The sequence below is a fragment of the Lates calcarifer genome, linkage group LG23 (assembly GCF_001640805.2).
Source record: "Lates calcarifer isolate ASB-BC8 linkage group LG23, TLL_Latcal_v3, whole genome shotgun sequence".
NCBI lineage: Eukaryota > Metazoa > Chordata > Actinopteri > Centropomidae > Lates > Lates calcarifer.
Window position 1 is genome coordinate 6250960 of NC_066855.1, and position 22440 is coordinate 6273399.

Here is a 22440-nt window from a genome sequence, read left to right on the forward strand (position 1 = left end):
TTTTTAGCAAAAACATTGATTATATCCAGCTTTACACTGCATCTGGTGTAACTTTTGCCAACATGAAAATTAAATTAAACCCTCCTGATGTCTTTTAACTCCAAATGAAACATTTCTACGACAACAAGGGTGAAAATCACCCAACGCACTAAACACAAAGTCACACGTTTAGAGTCACTTTAAAAACTCACCACATCATCCTTTAATTTACAAGATAATAACACAGTCACTGTACAGTTAACTTTGATTACTGCTGTGGGCAGAGCTGTAAACACACTCTAAGAGCTCTTAAAAACTATTATTAAGGCTCCATGAGGAATCATAATGCTTCACCACACCCATCTGTTTACCAGTACATCAGGGACACGCATTAATGAAGTCTCTATTGCTGCTCTTATACATGTAACTTGTATAATAGTAGAAGTAGTTTTTTTGAAATGTTTGTACTCAGTAATACAAAACCAGAAATCCACAGTGTAATGACATCAGGTGTTAATATATAAATGATCTAACGGAGTAACATATGCAGGATCTAGAGCTTAAATTAACAGAAAAGAAGCTGATTTACTTCCTGAATTCACCATATAAATCTGCTCCTTTGTGTGTCTGCAAATGTGAGTCGCTTATGAGAGCTGAAGAAGCAGACTCCCAGCATGCCGAGTGTGTCCGACCGTACCGTCTCTGCAGAAACGGGCTGACCTCCACCGTGACCTCCAACCTCAGGGACGAGCAAAATCCGAAGCCTCCTCGCCTCCTGCACAACGTGAAAACACACAAACACAGAGAAGAATGTTCAGTATTGTGTCGAGTCTATGTTATCATCGCACCAGAGCCACAAGCATCTGTCTCTCTGAAAGATGGAGAATGTCAGTAATTTTTTTTCCCTGTGAAATAAAAGGCTAAAATGTCTTTTATTATTCGACCAAAAGCCTAACACCCACAGATATTCAATTTGATGCACAATAAAAAGTGATTTCTAACCGAGTTTCCAAAAGTGTGTCTCTATTTGTAATCCAAAAAACAGATTTCACTTCCATCTATTGTCTATTATTATTCTAGATTCTAGAGATTATTTTCTCTATTAACTGTTTTCTAAATAAAATGTCAGAAAAAAAATGATCTCAAGTTGGGTTTAGTTCAATGTATGAAACCACAGTGGGAGATTGCAGTTTCGCCACTAGAGGGCAGTCAGGTCCATGACAACCACATGAGCCTGTGATTCATGATGCTGCTGTTGGGACTCCAGCTGTATTTTAACCCCGCTGGACTGTTAGACAGGACTGTGAAAAGTGTTTGGAGGGGCTCCAACCTGTTGTCACTAGTTTCTAACAATAGACGGCCTGTGCTGCCGATAAGGGCTTTTTATCCATTCAACCAGCAAAGCTATTGTTGGAGGGCCGAGATTTGTTTTTTCCTCTGTCAGGAAAAAAAAAAAAAACGAGATAAGCGGTAAAGTACACAGATCACAATGCTAGACTGATACACACAAGTGAGAGTGAACAAACTGCTCTACAAACGCTCCCAGTAGACAGCACTGCTTGTTAACCAGCGGTAGACGCTCTGTATACAGCATATGACATATGTTGCATTTCTTTTTCCTATTCAACTATTTTTATCTGTATTTTGCCATTTTAAAAAATCAACAAAAACATCTGTTCTGATGCTCGGGGACATGTTTGTTAATTTGTAAGTCAAAAGTCAAAAGTGTTCAGGCAAAAAACAACTAACAAAAAAAAAAAGATCCTGTTTTGGATCAAAATAAAAACAGACTTCACTTGCACTCAGCATCTAAGCTCATCTGGTGTGTTAAAGATTATAATACAATAGGAAAAACTCTGTTCAGGGGTGAAATAAAAATCAAAAACTCATCTTGGACTTGTTTGTTTCGTACTGAGTGAATTTCTCCCATATTTTCCTCCATTCCTGGCACTGATCCTTTAAGGAAAGGGCACTTTTCTTTTTGTCAGTAAATCCCCCCAAAAAGCAAAACCAACAATGCTTTGTTCCATCTAGCAGTACTTTTAGACTTCCTGTTAGCCCCAACCCTGTTAGCTTGAGACCTATTACGCCTCAAATGCTGAGTTTAATTTTTTTTAAAGGCTCAGTAATTTCCTTAAACAGCTTTCAGCAACTGTCGCTTAACCAGGAGTAAACAGTGCAGTTGTTAGAGACTATTTTCAATCGTGGGTTAATACACACTTGGTGCTCTATAGTGAGTATTTCCTGCTGCAGCCATCCATGGAATAATTTACCTTGATTCATCAGAAAATCCCTGAACTTTTAAAAAACAATTGATATAAGGCTGTTCTGACAGAGTTTAGACATTGAATTAGAACAAGAACAGAGCTTATTGTGTCCTATATAATGATTGTAGACTACTACTGTACCTTGTGTTATTTCATGTATATGTATTTATGTATGTGAATGTGTATTTTTATCTTTTCCTGGGATTTGTTGACAACAAGAAAAAAAATCACCAGTTTATCCTTTAAATGGCTCCAAAAGCATCAAAAATGTGCAGTAAATGGGAATCAAAAGCTTTTTCCGCACAGCTACCGGCCATCATAGAGAGTGGGAAAACACAATGTTGTTTAAAACATAATGGATATTTTCAGTCATTCATGATGTCTCAGAGAAGCTGAGAGAAGACTAAGGGGGGGGGGCAACAGGTGACAAAAACAGATCTTCCCTTTCCACCTTTGCTCCTCTCAGCCAAAACTGACAATTGTGCAACACTCCTCTGCTCTAATATGTGAATCTCAATAAAATCGAACAACAAACAATATTCAAAAATCGAATCAGCGTTAACAGAAAATAAACTCTACTTTTACATCAGCAGTTTGTTTGTTGGGACTGAGTTGGATCACAGCAGTATTTTGTAAACAGGAGGATCAGTTAGTGAAGACTGTGATCACATTTCACAGACGGGTGGTAATTCCAGGTCACAGTCTTTGTATCAATGACACTGAGGAGCCTTTTCAGCTGTTGGCAAAATACTTTTAGAGGTCAATGCAACTTTTTAGCGCGACGTGACTGAAGCGTCTCAGAGGCCAAACCCCTCTCTGCATTTACATCATCTTGCCAGTAACAAGAGGATTTCCACACATCTTCTCAACATTTTTTTTTGTTACAACAAGGGATCTTAAACATGTCTCTGCCTAATCATTATGAGAGAGGTATTTTCACCTGTAAGTGCCTGCATATTTGTGAATAATGCTCAAGCAATGAAAGATGATCTATTTATGGCTGTTTCCTTTTGGCAACAGATCACTCAGGTTTTTTCTTTTCTTTTTTTTTTTTGTTCTTGACTCTGTCCAGGTAGCGATAAGACACCACCCATTTACCGTCATTATCCAGCCTGTGACACTTCCTGTTCTCAGAAACTAACGAAAAAAAAAAAAACTGCTGATTGGCTTTCCCTCCCTCAATCTGCAGCTGAGATCTTGACAGATTTCCCTTTGGCTAGAAACAGAGTTTATAAAATTATCTTCCTCTCTGAATGAGTGGTTTCTGTGTTTTTTTTTATTTTTATTGCATCCCTGCAGTTATCTCCTGCTTAAACAAACACTTTATCTCAAGCTCTTCCAGAGAACAGAAGTAGCCTCTTGACTCCTGTTTTTCATGAGGTTGATGAACCCTCTGACTTCACATCGCCAAGTCCTGACAGGACTCACAGTAATGCAGACCACACTGACAGATCATCATCATAACACCGCGCTGACTCATTTCTTGACAGGAGTGAATCAGCCGACACGCTGTCCCTGCTCTCACTTTGGTGATTTGGGCTGCTGGGAAGGCGAGGACGGGACCTGTGATTTGGGACTCACCACAATGACTGCAGACATTTCTAAGAAGCCACAGCCTGTTTTACTGTGTGTGTGTGTGTGTATTTGTGTGTGTGTGTTTCTGTACAGTATGTTCAAGGCTGTATTTTGTCTACTAGGCAAAACTCACAGACTAAAACTGAATAAAAACAATGGAAACAAAGCAGAGATGCACATTCTTCAGAGGAAAACTCTGGTTCATTACAACTTGGGTTTTGTTTTTATGGTTTGGCTTTTATTTTTTTGGCTATGATATCTGTGAGCTCCAGTTAAGCACATATCCACATACTCTGAATTGTTTCCATTGATGATAAATGTTACGTTCTTATACACCGATCAGCCACAACATTAAAACATTTAATGTACATTTAAAAAAAGTGAGTAATAAAAAGCTAAAAGAAGTCTTGAGTTGCTGGTGGTTTCTGGGAGCTGGGAGAAGGAGGCGTCAGGGTTCCCCCCGAGGCCGGGGCGCAACAGCTGCTAACTGCTCCACTATGTTGACCAGCTCAGTGCTAATTGTGTCTAGTTTGAATCTTTTTGTTGCTACTGGAAACGAGATTGATGAGAGTGAGACTGAATCAAAGTAAAGTAAAGCTGAGGCTGTGAAAACCAAAAGAATGAGCTGAAAGACTCTAAAAGGCTCATTTCACGCTATCACTTAGGCTGCAGCCACTAATATATTTTCATTTTAAAACAAAAACGGACATCACATGACTGTTCATGTACAATGGGCATGTGTGTAATGGTGTAAACAGGAAGCAGACTGTCTCCTCTGCAGTTGGTTGCATAGTAGCAGAATATTCTGCAAACAAGGAACAGCATTGGCAAAAATTAAGTTACTGAGAGTAACACGAGAATAAGGCAGCAGTAGCGGCTGATTTGGAGAAGGATATGTCGTGACTGACAAGACCCAGTCGTGAGTATTTATGTCATTGTTTCGAAAAGATGGCTCAAAAACTCCAGAGTAATGAGAACGCCAGGCGTAAACACAGGAACTAAAACATATTAGTGTGGATGAAGCTGTAGTTATTTGATTAATTGTTAATTTAAAAATAATAATAGGTGCAGTGTTAAGGCCTCACTACTCTTGTTTCTTGCCTGATTGGATATTTCTTCCGCCGCTGGAAAGAAACTAAGACCAAAACTAGAATTGTTCTTTAACAAAATAAACTAATTTGAGTTTATTCCATTTTTAGTGAGTGTGTATGTGTCTGAGTTTTTGCACCTGATTTGCATCTCAGAAGAAATTCTTGATGAGGGGAGTGACTAGTTTCACCCACAGCTTGACGTGGCGGTCCGGCTGCTCAAATGTGGAGCTGGACACCTCAGTGGAGCGCTGGTACAACATCTCCTGCTCCTGAGAGACAGAGTTTAAAACACAGGTGTGTATTCAGTAAAGAGTTACTCAGACATTCATCATCATTTCACGCTGTGGTTAGAGGGAAAAAAAAAAGAAAAAAGAAAGAGGGAAAGAAACGGCCAACCTCCTGCAGCTGGCTCTGCAGCTCCTCATTCTCCGTTACTATGGCGATTTGGGCCTCCAGGTCACGGTGAACCGAGCGGTAACCAAAATTAGGGGAGCCAATTAGAGTGAGGCAAGGCCGGTCCTGCCCCTGGAGGTAATACCACAGACCTGTAGGAGAGGAAAAGCGGCGTGAGCCAGTGAGGAGGTAATGCTTCAGAGAGCCGCTTCCAGCAGGGATTTCTGTCGGCCCAGAAACCACAACTAAAAGGAAGCACATGCAGAAATCCCCAGCGTGGATCCAAAACCCCAAAGTATGAGAGAGAGTGAGTGTACATCCTTGTCCCGAGGCTACGACACAATGACTGTACAAGCCGACGTCTCTCACGCTACATACCACTGTGACCACAAGAAGAACAGCAGAGCAGGGAGAAGAACAGCGAGAGTAATGTGTTTTTATTGTTTTCACTGAGCCAAACACAACTAATCTGGAGGGATGAGTCCTGGCTTAGATCTGAATATTTCCTAAGACATGTTGATGTGTCAAACAGAAAAAGTGGCTTTTTGTGTGTGGATATTTCTACACAGCAGGGGTAACCCCTGACATTTAAGAAAATTAACCTTTTGTTTCATCCCACCTTTGGCGTGGAAGGTCCACTGCGGCCTGTGGTACTCGTGCAGGTGTACCCTCTCCTGTTGGCCCAGCTGGCAAACCTGGTTGTAGAACTGCCTGGCGATGTGGATGTAAGCCGCGGGGATCGCTCCGGCAACGCCCTTGGCTCCAAAGAACCCGTTGACCTCGGGGGAGGCGGTGAGGATGCGGTAGCTGGCTCCGGCCCCGAGCACCAACCCCATGTACGCCCGGGTCAGGTTGAAGTAACCCGATGTTAGGAACACAGTGGAGTCCGGCCCGGCGTCTGTCAGCAAACGCTGGAGGTTCAGTGTGAGACAGAGAGCGAAGAGAGACGAGTTACAGTCATGTTTCTAAATCCTGATGCTGTGAAAAATGGAACTGGTTGTTTTGCTTTGTTTAATTACTGCTTTTATTCACTTTTACCTTGATAATGATACAGTTATATAATATATATAATATATAATAATGAGCCATTTAAAACACCAGGAAATCATATTTCTCAGTTTAATTGAGTTAATTTAAACTGGTCTTTATTCTCATCATTAAGTTGGATCATCACTGTTACAAGAAGTCAGGGAAAAACAAGATTAAAAAAATGTTGCAGTGCAACTACTGTGAAGTTGAAAATGATTTTCAGTTTTTTTACATAATACATAATCAGCAGCTCATTTCATTTTTCTCCCTGTTTACTTCAATACAGAAAAACATTCTGCTGCTGACACAAGGGAATTTCTTCAACGACTTCTGAGCGCATGGGAAAACAAAGTCTGCTTGAAACTGCTTTGGTCTGGACTGCTTTAAAAAAAAAAAAAAAAAAATCTCATATTTCTCAATGAAAATATTCCAAATCCAAAAAGTGATGAGTGTTATATTTGCACTACTTTAAAAGGAACCTAAACAATTTACAAGAAGTAAACTGACACAAGAGCTGCGTTTGAAAACAGCTGCTTCATCATCAGTTAAATCAAATCCACCGATAAACGCAGCTACGACATAATGTAAATAAAGTGTTTTTTAAATATGTAAATGTTTGCCACAGTTTGTGCTGTTGTATTGAATTACAGTACACTGCGCTGGAGATCATGTTACTGTTTTCATTCCCAGAATATGTGACTAATAAACTCTGAATAAAAGTTCAAATATTTGTCCATGGTTTGTTAGCCACGTATGACCTTGTTAGTCACATCTCCAAAAAGTGTTTTTTAATTATTTGTTATTAAGTAAAAGTCAAAGTTTTACCAACATTATGGAGCCACAAGGTGTGTTTTTTATCAATTTCAGCTCCACATATGACTCGGCCAATCAGAAGAGGTCAGGTGTGGAGCCTCACCTGTGTCACCTGCTCGTCCACCTGGATGCCCAGAGGTTTCATCTGGACCAGGGGGAACACCCAGGTGTCCTCCTCGCCCTCGCTCATCGCCTCGTCCTCGGAGTCCTCGGACCGGTTCAGCAGCCGCTGCCTTGTGTGAGCCGTGTTCACGACTTCCATGATTCGCTTCCTCGCTGCTGTTGAGAAGTCCTGTCTGTTGCCTGGTTGCCGTGGAGACGGAAAACACAAGCATGCACACACAGACGAAGATAAGTGGGTGCAGCGGGAGATGGTCAGCCTGATCTCTGGGTCACAGTGTGCTGGGCTTTGAGTAAATGTGCGTGGGAGTGAAAATAAAACCTCAACTAAAGAGCAGTAAAACAGGACACCCCACAACAGTGCAGCATATTAAAGTGTTGTGTTTTAAAGCTAGTCTGAGGTCAGTCTATCAGTGAGGGTTAACATAAAGCAGAGGCTCTGATCTGCTGGATGGTTGTCTGCAGTTTAAAGGGTCAGTTCACCTTTTCTCTCTCATGTATGTAATGGTATCTAACCACGCAGAGGAAACACTTTCTACTGGAGGAACAGAGTTAGAACTGGAGAGAGAAGCTGCTGTTATTTAAAAAAAAAAATCAAAATATTCAATGTTTCAAATGAAACTGAATTCATCTCCACTGCACTAGAGTCGAGGCATGAATCTCAGACCAAAACTATGTTCACGTCTAGACACCACTGGTTTCACACGTCTCAATCAGTGCCCGCATCTTTCATTTGTTCAGAATTCCAATGAAGAATTGCAACAGAAAAACTCTGGATGTGACTTGCACAGATTTTTCAAGGGTTTTTTTTTTTTTTTTTACAATATAGAACCAGACAGAATACATGAGTGGAGTGAGAGAGACGACATGCAACAACAGACCCCAGGGTTTCCATAAGAAACAACACCTCTTAAATCGACAAATTTCTTTTTTAAGCGTGAAAAAATATTCAGTTAACTGTTTCTAACATCTGCAGCATCCATGTCAACTAAAACTGACTTCAGCAGGACGGATCCAGCTTTCACTCCTGATTGCTTGAGGCAAAATTATGAGTAACAAGAGATCGCTGAATGAATGAAGTGAAGCCAAATGAGTCTGATCAGCAGAGTAGATAATACTAAAGACGAGTGGAAAATGCTTGCTTTAATTTAGGTGTACTGACTCTTTTAACCTCAGGTAACTGCACAGCAGCAGAACTTTGTGCTATGTTATCAGTTAACTCTCACTGACTGACGGCAAATTCACGGTTTCTGTGTCTGCGTGGTCACGAGGGGCCACGTGAACCCCTGAGTCTGAGCCGACCGTGTGTGAACCAGAAAAGCAAAGTGGAAGAAGTTGTCTAATGTGGAACATGTCCACATACACATACACTTCCTGACTGTAGTATATGAGCGTAAGTGTTAACTGGCTTTAACTATGTTATCTGTTATTTTTCTATGTCAGGACACGTCATAGTTATTATCAGTTATAAATCTTCTGTGTCATCCTTACAAATTAGATTTGTAAGGAAGATTTCTAACTAGATTTCAGTAGAATTTCACCAGTATGTGTGTGTGTTTCTGAATTAACTGTGTGCGTGTGTGTGTGTGTGTGTGTGCAGTTCCCACTACATATCGTCTTCCAGCAACACCGTGACATCACAACTCTATTCCTGGTCTTCGTTACAACGGCGGTCCGGTCCTGCAGACATTATGTCATTCATCCCTCAAACTAACATCCTGGCAGTCTGCACTCGAATTACGGACACACTGTACGAGTGTGTGTGTGTGTGTGTGTGTGTATAAAGAGAAAATCCTGACAATTTCACATCCGGCTGCATGGCTATCCAACCGCAAGAGCTCTCTACATCTTTCTAACTGCGCACACACACACGCACACACACACAATCCGACCATCATTTATTCGCCTGTCTAAGCTTTCAAGCTCCATTAGCGAAATCCATCGGCTCCTCTTGCTGAAAACGGGGCCCAGTGCCGCCGTAACTGAGCATGAAGTGTCAAAACATGTTTGGGGGTGGGGTGGGGGTAACCATGCGCCCGTGTACAGACACGCACGCGTCTGCGTTTTGTTGTCTTACCTTTGTATGGGTGCACCATCCCCTCCAGCATGGTGACCGAGTCGTCCGGCTGAAGCTGCAGGGAAACGTCCCCCACGGCCTCCACCAGGTCGGAGAAGAAGTCGGCGACCTCCCTGCAGTTCTCCAGCAGCACGTAGCGGTCCTGTCTGTTGGTGAAGTACGAGTCGCTCAGGTTGGCCCTGAAGACAGAGGTTCAAGGTCAGGGTATTTCTCTTCTGTGCTCATGCTCCCTCCAATCTTTCAAACAAGGATCCACTTGTGTGTTTGAGATGAACATGTGACCTTCAATCTCTGTCAGCCAAACAGCAGTGGAGGGTGTAGATGTTATTGTAACACTTGTTGTGTGTACACTGTCTGCTGTTGAACTAAAGGCTAAAACTATCCATGTTAAACCAATCACTGCGGTGACTAATTTAATCTTTTCACTTGGCTCTTAAGTGTTGGCACAGACAGTACAAGTTCAGTACCTTCTCAGTTTGAATTTAGCCATGAAAAATTTTTGACATTTAATGCCATACAGGTCCAAACATCAGACTCTAATTCCTTCTTGAAAGTGTGCACAAGTTGTCTTACAAGGGGCCTGAGGTAGAAGGAGATGCATCTCTGACTGATTATGCTGAAAGACTGAAGTGAATAACTTTGTGGTATATCCATTTCAGGTGATCCAACACCTGATGTGGCCCCTCAGACTCCAAGATGAAGGCGGAGCTCAATGGTTGCCGTTTTGACAGTGTTGATGACGTCGTCGCCGCTGTGGACCCTTTTCTCAGTAAAGTGCTGACTTGTAATTTTCAGTCACCCGAAACAGAAATACTTCTCAATATTACAACTCAGTGTATCATCAAAATGATCAGGGCTGTTATTTTCCAGTAAATCAGCTGCATAATGTTGCTACGCTAGTGAGCATCTTCAGGTCCATTTGTAGTTTGTTTTAGAGTTAGTCCAGGTTAACCCTCAGGAGGTTCTGAACGTTCATGCCACTGAGAAAACTGAAAATAAATGTGGAATTCATGTTACGCTTTAATGTTAGATGATGACTCTCTTCTCCTTTGACTAACAGTACCTCAGCGAAACCTTCCAAACAGGACTAGCCAGAAAAGAGCGCCAAAAGTAGGTGTTGGACAAGGGAGTGGTTGTCTTATACAGACAAAATGGTAATGTTTCCTATAGTTTGATACATTGTTTAGTTTCCCCTTAAGCCGTAGACTCGGGTCAGCGTAAGCAGCATGTGCCATTTTGTGTGCAGAGCTGAAATGGAGTGGAAACCACACTCAGCCGGCACAAACCAACACTGTGCCCACTGGGTCTGGAGCACACCCTCTGTTCTCTCTGTTCTTTCTCTGCATACGTCCAAATGTGCATGAAGAACATTTCCAAGTATTGACAGTAAATACCTGCACTTTGACTATGCAAATGTTTAGTAGACCAGAACAAGATTAAACAAAGGTGAAAGCAGACGGGGGTGAGGAGGAGGGAGGATTCAACTCTCTGTCCAGGAATCAACATACCCGCTGATGATAATGCTGTCATCAAACAGGTAGACTTTAATGTGCTGGACTCCGATGGTCTCGTTGAAGCGCTGAGGGACGAGCAGCCGCAGCAGCCCCCTCAGGTCCGGAGTGTGGTACAGGGAGACCCGCATCTGAGAGGCAAAGCGCTGCAGCAGTGGCAGCAGCATGGTCCTCGAGTTGATCTGACCTGCACGTAAAAAACATAACGGGATGGGGGTGGTGAGCTCTGTGGGGAAACAGCTGCAAAAAAAAAAAAAAAAAGATGTGAGCGGAAAGTGCCAACGACCTCGTGATCCACGGGTGTAGTCCAGCAACACGGAGACCTTTAGGTCAGGAGAATGACTGTTGTCCTGTGAGCGTTGTAGAGCTTCCTCCATACAGTCCACCTGAGTAAAGACAAAGACAGCAGAGGACAAACATCAAAACAAGCTGAGCAAGCAGGCAAAGAAAGGGTCAAAATTCAATCCCAATACTTTTTTATTCCACATATCATCAATACACATCACAGTGGAACTCAAAGACCTGTAAACGCACTATGATGTGTAAAATCGGCGGAGTTCCCCACAAAACAAATTGCCACATTGTGGGGAAGTTTCTCATAGAGACAATTTGATTATAACTTCCATTTGACAGATTAGCCTTGGGTAAGTGTTAAACCATCCACTGCACAAAGTGGTCCCAGGCAGAACTGATTTATACAGCTGAGACAACTAGTCCATCACTCTACTGACAGAAAATTAATCTGCAACCATTTCAGTTAATCGTTTTTTTCCAAGGAAAAAAAAAACAAACCTTCACTGGTGTTAGTGTCTCAAATGTGAAACTTTGCTGCTTTCATTTCATAAACTGAATGGATTTTGGGTTTTATACGGTTGATTAGACAAAGAGGGAAGAGGGGAGCAACTGAAGGCTACAGCAGCTCGGAGTATGGTGGAGCCTATGGTGGAAAAACCTAGGAAGCATCCAAGAAAAGCTTCTGATGCTCCAGATAAAACAGAAACTCTGCTTTCAGAGGAAGGATTACAGTGTAAAATAGAAAATGATCAATGGTAAGGAAAAACACAGGTTGTAATTACTATCACCACCAGAGGGGGAGACAAAATTGCACTCAGGTTTTAATTAATAAATAATATAAATAACATGAATGTATACATTAATTGATTAATTAAGCTTCAAGATGCTCAGTTCGTTTCACTGGAATGAAAAACGTCTGTCATCATCTTACTTGGAACATCCAGCCACATAAAGATTTCCTGTGGTTTGTTGTCATGTTTTCACATCTCACTCTGTGACACTGATCAGCTGTGATAAAAAGTAGCTCTGCTTCCTGACAGCCTTGGAGCTGGGTAGTGAAGGTTATTCATTTTTGTGTAACTCTCCAACTTGTAGTGAACAAGTCTAAGTGCAGGCTGACGAGTTTTGGTTTCAGGTAAACACTGATGTCAGTGTCCTTGTTTTTTTCTCTGTCCAACTACATGCGTTTTAATGAACATCCCAAGACTGAGTTGCACAACACAGGAAAAGATGAATGATTATTGATTACTTGGCAGTAGACACCATTTATCAAACACTGGCTGCCTTTTATTATGTGTTTACTTAGCGTGGGAAAAGCATGATTAACTACTGTTCACAAAGAGGAAACAGTCTCTCCACTGGTAGCAAGAGTAAAGCCTTTATTTGTGGCGAGCTTGGCATTTGTTCCCCTCCTGGTATCAAACTGGTATCACTGATGTTTTTTTTTGTTTTGTTTTTTTACTTCAGCTAAATTGTGCATCTGGTGCCCAAATGCATTCATTATACGTCACCCCAGAGTGCCTGTTTACATGCCAGTAAAACATTTCTTCTTTCCAGTAGAGAGCTCTTTGGGGATGTCTGCACCACCAGCTCTAGAAGTTTCCTTTGGAGCAAATCTGACAATGAGTGGGAGCTCTGAGGAAAAACTGTTTATCTCTTAAAGCAGAGAAACAGCATTTAGTCATCATGCTATGTAAAAGTTGTCTGAACTGTTACCAGTAAGTCAAGATAGAAAATGTTGCTTCTGATTGACTCTTAAGTGGCAATCTGTGGCAGGCAACCTGCAACAAGAGCCAGTGAATAAGTTAGAGAAATCATTTCCAGCAGCCGGCTGTAAAACCTGGCAATTCATTTCACATCTAACATCAAGCAAGAGGCATATAACAGTAAAATGTGTCATCATAAACATCATAAATGCTCTGATTTACTGCTGCACACCAGACACCAGAATGTCTCTTCCTAAACCTAAAAGATATATTGACCTGGAGGACAGAGTTTCAGCAGGAGTGGACAATTGATTATTTTTCGGTGGAGCTGAACGTGACTGCTTCCTGTTTCATCTGCAAGGGTAAAATATTGGTTTATTGCAGATACAATATATCCGTATCCATGTGCGGTACTGTGCAAAAGTTTTAGGTAGTGTAGATGTTTTCATTCTTTTCCATCACACGGTACCATCAGAGAGGCGTCTGATCGATCTCAAACTCATTTTGCAGCAGGACAGCGAGCCCAAACCTACGTACAACCAGAGTCATACGGAGCTATTTTCAGAGACAAGAACAACAAGTCTCTTCGAGTCTCAGGCATTAAACGGATCAGCTCCCTAGTATAACATCCATGTAATGTCTGACTGAGCTGATGTGTGAACAGAGCAGGTGAATGTCCAGAGAAATTCATAGCAAACATGTTGATGACGTTTCTGTTTTTAGCTAAGGGGCTACTAATCTATAATCTAAAGTTTGAGATCTATTTTGTTTACATTATGTTTACTTTCTTGCAGTCTTCCTCGTTCATGCATTTCTATATTTCTTGGCACATTACTGCCACCTAAAGACCTAGTGGTATAGCGTGAAACTATCAACAGGAGTGTGTATCACATGCTCATGTGCGTGCATGTGCAGTCTGCCGTTACTAGTCATAAAAGGCTCACACAGGGTGGTGTCTCTTATGAAGCACTCTGAATTGCCTTTATATATGGCATGCTCAAGATAAACCTACATTAAATTCTCAATGCCTGCACCTGCGCTTAAGTAAATACACTGCACAGGTGTGACTGGCGGTATCAGTCTCTTTTGTGTTGAGCCTGGGATCTGGTCCTTGGGCTGAAATCACACCTGCAGTTTGCATTCTTCAGTCTAAACCACAAACATTTTTCTCCTGAACTGAGTCGAAATCCTTGTGTCCAAATACAAGCAAACCTGGGCTTGAAAATAACAGTCACATGGACTCACTGTACCTTACTGACTCACATTTCTAGTAATCCATCATCCTGTGAGGTTGCAGAGCTTGGCAGCAGTCAGGGCAGATTCAGATGCTTTTAACTGTAATTAAGCATGTATGACTTGTGTCTGCCTTTTTCTGTAATTCGTCTTCTCTACTGCTGCTGCTGCTCGTACCAGTTAGAAGAAAAAAAAAACATGAAAAACAGCTGAATATGAGCATCAGTCCAGACTGTGGTTTACTCTGGGTTAATGTTGTTATGCTAGGCTTTCCAAGCATGAAGAACAGCAGGCTATCACATGCCAACACTGGTCTCCTTATACCCATAAACCCTTGCATTTTGAGGTTATTCCTTGTAGCTGGCCTGGAGTACATTTTCATTCTGAACAAACCACACTGTGGTTCGCTTGGAAGAGGACTCTGACTCACATTTTCTGGCATTTTCTGCCCAGCTATTTGGCACGCGTCTCGTGTTTAGATGGCATTGTTCTCACCTGATCCAAAACTAAGGAAGTAAAAATCTCCAGAGTTGTTTAAAAAAAACACACACACACACAACACACAAAGCACCACTTTTCTCACCAGCTCCTGCTCCAGCTGACCTGTTCCCAGATACAACGAGGCCATCACCACCCGCCTCTTTGCAGTCTTGATTCGTGCCTGAAGAAAAAGAAAAACAAAGAATCATGGCAGAAAATGAGAGCAATGTACAAGTGTATGTGGGTGTCAGGAATCTGGCCACAGAGAATCTGGTCTGATATTTAGAAATGATGAACTCTTCCTGCCAGTAACAGCAAGAGACACACAGTAAGCAAAGTAAACAAACTTTTAGGGCCACCTGGGGGCCCTGAAAATAACAAATGATCACTTTTCCAAAACTGTTAAATAACAGGTATTTGAATATATCTTCTCCTTTCTTCTGTTGGTATGTGTCATGCAGATTCACACATTTCCATTTCCATGCCACCACTCCAGTATTAATGGAGATTAATGAAATTCAGTTTGTGGTTCTCACAGCATTAGGAGTTATTGTTGAAAAAACGTATTATCATTTTTAAAAGTCCTCCAGAGCAGAATCAAAGTCGGAGCACTAGACAGTTTTCATTGGCACCGTTTCTCTCTCAGAAAGTGGCGCCAACGAAAACTGTTCACATCGAAGGTTATTGTTTCTAGAGAGGCATGTTACTGAATTAAATGTCATTTTTCAACAGCTTGAGCTACAACTAACAATTAATAATCTGCTGATTATTTTCTTGACTAATAATTTGGCTATAAAACATCTTCAAAAGTCTTCTTTAGCCCAACCAACAGCCCAAAAGAAATTCAATTTACTGCAGAAACTACAGAACTACTACAGAAACCTAACGGCAACAAAATCTATGGTGCTATAATGTTTTTAAAACACGTTCCATCATATTTTTTTGTCTTTACCTAAGACAGAGACAAACCACATGAATTTCTTTTCTTTCAGCCTCAGGCACTACAAATGGTTTGGTCAATACTACATACCCAAGTGTCATCATGATACAACACTGGTGACAGCTGATAACATTAAATATAGAGCATAGTGTGTGCGTGGGGTGTGTGTGTGTGTGCCAAAAGTGATTTATAAATACAACAATCTGACGCCATTCCGAGGCAACCACCCCAGTTTTTACAGTTATGAGGAAGTGTCAATAAGATGAATGACGTGTTTTTGTGTCATACACCTATTCACATACCCCTGTATCACACTTTTACCCACAATTAAAAACACTGATTGAGACCTTGAGAACTTATTATGCATTTCACATTATGATTCATGCCATTAAAAGGACTTATACTGCACATAGTATATGAAAAGCTTGTAACAAATACTCTTCACATCTAAGCTGAACAATGGTTTTGTATGAAAGACGCTTCTTCCTTGTTGCTGTAACAGCAGCACATTAACTGCTCTACATTCCTGTCAAATTGTTCCTGGGACAGTTGAATGGGCTAAAGTTTGAGGAAGCACAAATGGATTCCATTGTGGTGACGCGCAGCAGGTGTGGGACCACATAAACAAAACAACAGAATCAGTTCCTAATGTAAACTTACTCACCTTGTCCCAGAGTCGCAAGGTACCTGATTTTATAGAAACATAACATGCTGAGATTTTCTTTTAATGATTGTTTCAGGTGATGACACATTTACTAAGAATTAGACCTGTAAGAATTAAACAATAACTCCTATCAGCTGCAGTGTGCTATACTTTCAGATCAGGTGTTAAAGAGTAAACAATCAAAGTCTGCCGGGAAAGGAATACTTCCTCAATTATATCAAGCACTTTCTCCAAGTGTTTGTTGTGTTTGTGCCAAAGTAGATGCTGATATGGAAGTGAGAACAATCAACATTGGCAGATAAGTTTAGCTCTGTTTTTATTTTCTATGCTCCCTTTGGACCAAAGCCAAACAGTTTATTTTGACAGTGACACAGACCTTCATGGCCTGGTAGAACTGGTCAGGTGAGGTGAGGATGTGGATGTGGGTGCCCGGCACCCGGAAAGCGGGTACGTGCTCCGCCATCCATCGGAAGTGCGTGCAGAGGCCGTCTGTGCCCTGAGCTCCAGCTGACCCTGTGGGCCTGTCAACGCGACACGGGGCCGGGTCGGCCTCGGCCAGCAGGGGGGCCAGCAGCAGCACGGAGGAACTGGAGGAGACAGAGAAACTGGTTGGTTGAAATTGGAAAATCTAGCAGCCATTTTCACTCTTAAAACTGTGCTAGCAGTACAGCTCTGAGACTGAAAGACTGAAATATCTCAACAACTACAAAATGAAGCAACATGAAACTTTATACAGACATTCATGGTCCCCAAAGGATGAACCCCACTGACTCTGGTGGTCCCCTGACTTTTCCTCTAGCGCCACAATCAGGCTTAGATTTGGAAATTTAAGTAAAATGTCTGAACATCTGTTGGATGGATCACTATGATCACTATGTTTTCACAGTCCATTTTTTTCCCTTTAAAAGTCTTCAATGGAAACCCAGCTGATAGTGTGGCTTGACTGAGCGTTCTCCAGAATAATGAATTCGTGAGAAATAGCAGGGCTCTACAAAGGAAAACAACACATCATTATAGATGTATCTCATTTCCTATTCGCCTGGGGAGACTGTGTCAGACAAAATGGGTCAGCTGTGCCAGGAAAACAGTAGTTTCACAGGTATTGTATTTTTCTGCTGTCTTTCAGGTGCCAGCAGGCTCAAGCGTCAGAGGTTCCCATCAACATGTGAACACGCACTGAGACTCAGCACTCAGCTAGCAGCTTATTAGGAAGACCCAGCTAAAACTAATACAACAGTCCTGCAGTAAATCCTCCCTCATCAAGGTTATAATGTTCAGTTTTTGTTGAAACTATATTAGGACCAGGTTGGTTCAATATTATGATCATTTTGGAGGATACCATTTGTGCTATTCTGAGAGGTGTTTCTATTATTTAGCCTATCCTCACTGATATAAAAAAAATCTGCAACTGTATGGGTGATCAAATAGTTTTATTTCAGTCATTTTTCAAGAGGAACATGTGGACAAAATGGCACAACTTCTCTGATTTTAAGCCTCTTCAATGTTACGATTTGCTATTTTTCCTCTTTGTTGATCGGGAACACAATTAATAAATTAAGAAAAAAAAAAAGAATTGGTAGATTAATCCATTATCTTTTGATTTGTGAACCTAATAAAGTGGCAGCTGAATGTAAGTTCAACAACACACACAACATTTAAAGCTCCACAGTCTGAGATGACGACCGGCCAAAGGTTGTTTGATATTTTTAAGTGCATTGACACTAGTGATTGTTTTCTAGTCAAGTCATTTTGTCAATAAAATGTCAGAAAATAGTGAAAAATGCTTGTTATTATTTCCAAAACCCAAAGATTTATGATCACAGAAACAGAAAACGTTTGGTGTTTTTTGCTTTAAAAAAAAAAAAAAAAAGACTGAAAGGAATCATTTTCCATCGGTCGACTGAGAGATTAATCGTTGCATTTGATCTGTGAGCAGATTCAACAATATGTGTCTGTTTTTTTTTTTGTCAGTGTCCTAAAATTCAACCCAGCACCACAGCCCTCTCTCTCCTCTTTGTCTCTGACATAAACTCTCACAAATTGGTCTGACAATGCAGCCACATTAAATAAAGACAGGGTGGAGTGTTAACCTCAGACATGACTGTGACCCTCACAAGCTGAATATCAGCAGTCATTCTGCTGCCTTCCTTTGTATTTGTTACAACCAAATCTCATCAAGAACACACACACACACATATATTCCCGTGGTTTTATGTTTGGGTTTGGATTTGACCCACAAAGGCCACTTACAATAAGTCGCAGGAAACAAAAGTCGCGTTAAAACAAAAACACACAGCTCAGGGCTTCTTTCCAAAGCCGCTGTGCTGAGTTAGAACTTCTGCAGCAAACACACTGAGGGGATTTCCCTCTTATTTGTGATTCAAGTCCGATCATAAACACACATTTTATTCATTGAGCCATAAAACTCGCCGTCCCATCAAAGACAACTTCCACGTGTCCGCACTGCTTGTGTTGATATATCTCAATCTTTTACAGCGGTGCAAACTACCAACGTTAGCTACAGAAGTATATCAAGCTTGGTGATAGATAATATGTAATGTGATGGTCCTGAGCCGACCCTGAAGCCTTTACAACTTTCTGTAAGTGGTAAAAGATAAGAGTGTGTGATAGGAGATAAGGAACACACTTCGAAGGAATGACCACTGTTACAGCTTTTCATTTCAGGACTGAGACCAAGCAACATAAAATCAACTGTTACCTCAGGCTATAGTCAAATACAATAAAAGCTCCCATCAAAAAACAAAAAAAGAAAGTAGATTTTTTAAAATTGTGAAATAGGGTGGAGTGGGTGGAGAAATTCTGCTCACTCATTATCAAGATATTGTTAATATGGTCTCTTAAATAAAGTCTTATATTCCAGCAGTGTTGCACATTGCAAGAGCAATGACTTGATGACTGTAACTGAGAGACATAACCTTTAACCTCATTAAATGTAAACGTTCATCTTATAACCCCAAGGTTTTTGCTGGTAATTGTGATGAATGGAGGAGCTGTTTACTCTGGTATGTGACTCCACCACATCCCTCCAGATTTGAAGCATGTGACAGGAGAAAATACACTGTCTTGTCTTCCTCGTAATTCAAAAAAAAATCCCCAGACTGGGAAACCTGTGTGATCACATTGCACACCCTTAAAGGGATTTAGATCCTCATTCCTCTCAGCAGATATAGATGCATTTGGAAAACTGGCAAAGCTGTTTTTTAAAAAAGCTTTTACGATGCAGATCACAGCATTAATTCAAAACAAGTATTGCAATTGCTACAAATACATATTATCTAATGATAAGCATGTACGTGATGTGGACAAAAGTCTGTGGACATCTGAAAATTACACCCATATGTGATTGCTGGACATCTCAATCCAAAACAAAGAGCATCAATGTGCTGCTGTATCAGCCTCCACTCCTCTCTGGAGGCTTACAACCATTTTAGTTTATCCCAAAAAATGGTGGATAGGGTTATAGTCAGGGCTCTGCGCAGGTCATTTGAGCTCTCAAAAAACCTTTCTGTATGGACCTGGTTAAAGGCCTTCCTCAAACTTTTGCCACAGAAGGTCACAGCCCACTCTTGTCTTGAATATAACTATGAAAACAGCCCCAGACACTGTAAAACACAGAGGGTGTCCACATACTTTTGGCCACACACACACTACAGTATTAGCAGTCCAAAGACGTCTAAATACTTACTGTGACGCTAATATCAAGACCTGTTGACTCACATATTATAGCTTTGCTTTGTACTATTTTGGACTCACATAGGAGCCAAATCAGTTTAACAGTGGAGTAAATGATGCAAATCAACAGATTTTCAGAAGGAATATGAGATAAGAAAAATATGTAGATGGCAGAGTTTTACTCCAGGCTCCAAAATGTCTCAATGCCCAAACTTTGCTTCCTTTTCAGAAACAGGGGCATAACCCAGGAACTGCACTTCACACTAATTTCCCACAGCGGGAAGACTCTTATTCTAAACACTGGTGAAAACAATGTCCTTAGACGTTTTCGGGGTGTGACCCACATGACTTACTGGAAGCATAACTTTAAGCCACATTCTACTACAATGGGTCTTTATTCTTCACATAAGGGCTGATTTTAGAGTATGTTTCATTCATAAATATCATTCAACCTGCTCTGTTTATTAGAGCTGTACTTAACCTTTAGATCATCCAAGTGTTTCATTGCATTGCATTCCATTGCATTTTACAGACACAGTGATGAATTAAAAACAAAAAAATGATCAATAATAAAAACACTGGGTTAGTTGCAGCCCTAGTTTTATTAATGTTGTAGTTTATTTTGGCCGAACCTTAGTTGAATTCAACATCTCTTGTACGTAAAGATGTGAAATGTTGGGTGTGACTGACTGCCCTGACTGATGGCATCATTAACTGACTGATACAAAAGCATCAGTGTGTAAGCAGCATGTCACTGATGTGGCTGCTGGAGGTGGAGCTGATTTATAAACAGGGACACCAGATTAATCCGAGGAGTTCTGAGACAATTAATGGAGAGGAAAGAAGAAAAAACAACATTCTGATTCACAAATGTGTTTATACAGTTTTTAGACTTTTTCTCTATTTTTGGTGAGATATTGGATATTGAACAAACAAACCTCTGAAATATGACTCTGACTACATATTGCTTTTTGTAAGGCATCAAAAAGTAAAATATTTCCCTCTGAAATGTGGAGTGGAAATAAAAAGCACCATTAACTGAAAATACCCAAGTAAAGCACAAGTATCTTAAAATGACACCTAAGTACAGTAGCTGAGTAAACGTACTCTGTTACTTTTCACCACTGCCTCCTGCTCCATGAAGGACACAGGTGCATGACAGTTCTTCTAACCTGTGATATCACCTGTCCAGAAACTCTGAGTGTCACATGATGGGACAGCAGTAAAATAAAATGGGTGTCGAACAGGTGTCAGGTTTCAAGTTTGGTAAAATGACAGCCACTGTTACACAAGAAGAAGAACAACATCATGTACAACCTCAGAGTAAGTTTCCCTGAAGGTGAGCTGCTGTTTGCTACACTGGCAGCATCACGAGGTGCAGTACTTTGCTAAATCTGACGATATCTTGCATTTAACTTAGTTTCACATTACTAAACTACATGCCGTTGTCTAAAGGCGCAAAAACATCAGAATTTATGATCTTGTTGATTTAGAGCCGAAACAAGACCATGAAGGGACGCGTGTCCGATAACGGACGTATTAGCTTGTATAACTCTGCGGGCTGCAGACATTACAGTAAAACGCGGGTTTGACCCTCGTATCTGTGTCCCCGCGGATGAACCACGTCTCTTACCCTCCTCTTCTGTCCCGTGCGCGGAAGAGCCGGTCAGATACCCGGGTAAAAACCCCGCTGATGGCCGGTGAGTACACGGAGTGCACCAACCTCCTCCAGGACATGGGAGCCGCCATTGGTGCAGCACTGGGACTTTGAATTAACTTTATCGACACCACACAGCGTTGACAGACAGTAGAAGCAATAGCAGCAGTAGTAGTAGTAGTACTAGTTTAAGTACAAATTTGAGGTACTTGTACTTCGTTATACTTTATACTTCTACCTCATGTTTAACAGGGAAATATTGTAGTTTTTACTCAGAACTTTTACTCTTAGTGGAGTATTTTTTACAATGTGGTATGAAGTCTTTTACATAACTTATTTATTTATTAATATTTATTTTTATTTTTTACCCACAATAAATAGTAAATAAGTCAGATAAATAAGTGGTACTGTTAGGGGTTTTTGGGGGGTAGTGTAAAAACCTTTAAATGACCTCTAGTGGTCAACCTGCTAACTACCTTATATCTTCAGTTTAGTAGTAAAGTCTTCTTACTTCAAATTTACCATGTAAATAATAATAATGTGTTCACACAGAGCGAGCATCAGCCCTGCCTCTTCTCCAGCTTTACATACTCCACAGCCTCTTAACGCCTTGCTGACACTTGCCCTCCTTTGTCACTTGTTACCTGTCAAAGGTGTGACCGCAGCTTTCACAGCAGGTTTTTAAGTCATGTGGCACAAACACATGTGGTGTTTGTGTTCAGGTGTTTGCTCCAGCCAACAGGTGATTCTATGGTTGAATGAGACTATGTTATCCTGAGCACGTGAGGACCTAAAACCTGCCACAACCAGTCGATTCTACTGTAATGACACAACGACCAGGCTACTAATAGCAGTTAGTAGCATGGGACAAGGTTTAATTAATACCAGTAATGTTGTTATTGTATTGTTTTTATAGTT

General features: G+C 41.0%; 1 protein-coding gene and 2 long non-coding RNA genes across 3 annotated transcripts; 2 read left to right on the forward strand and 1 right to left on the reverse strand.

Annotated features, from left to right (window-relative positions):
* Positions 1-174: 174 nt before the first annotated feature.
* LOC108876135 (CDP-diacylglycerol--glycerol-3-phosphate 3-phosphatidyltransferase, mitochondrial) lies at positions 175-21650 on the reverse strand. The gene is made up of 11 exons (XM_018665471.2): positions 21499-21650; positions 16549-16759; positions 14672-14749; positions 11142-11241; positions 10853-11042; positions 9345-9523; positions 7251-7450; positions 5925-6216; positions 5309-5457; positions 5050-5181; positions 175-754 (listed from the first exon to the last, which is right to left on the reverse strand). Exons 1-10 carry the CDS (start codon positions 21612-21614, stop codon positions 5062-5064), a joined length of 1635 nt encoding a protein of 544 aa, XP_018520987.1. The 5' UTR covers positions 21615-21650; the 3' UTR covers positions 175-754; positions 5050-5061.
* LOC127139177 (uncharacterized) lies at positions 764-7242 on the forward strand. The gene is made up of 3 exons (XR_007809175.1): positions 764-4740; positions 5021-5206; positions 6621-7242. It is a non-coding gene; the product is annotated as an uncharacterized LOC127139177 (long non-coding RNA).
* LOC127139176 (uncharacterized) lies at positions 9395-10373 on the forward strand. Its single transcript, XR_007809174.1, has 2 exons — positions 9395-9542; positions 10004-10373. It is a non-coding gene; the product is annotated as an uncharacterized LOC127139176 (long non-coding RNA).
* Positions 21651-22440: the final 790 nt, after the last annotated feature.

Bases quoted from the DNA above. Each gene is read 5' to 3' on its own strand.
- LOC108876135 (XM_018665471.2), bottom strand. From the start codon at position 21,614: ATGGCGGCTCCCATGTCCTGGAGGAGGTTGGTGCACTCCGTGTACTCA. The intron at 16,760-21,498 runs GTAAGAGACGTG...TGTCTCCTCCAG, and splicing joins GCACGGGACAGAAGAGGAGG to TTCCTCCGTGCTGCTGCTGG. The intron at 5,458-5,924 runs GTGGGATGAAAC...CCTCTCCTACAG, and splicing joins GTGGACCTTCCACGCCAAAG to GTCTGTGGTATTACCTCCAG.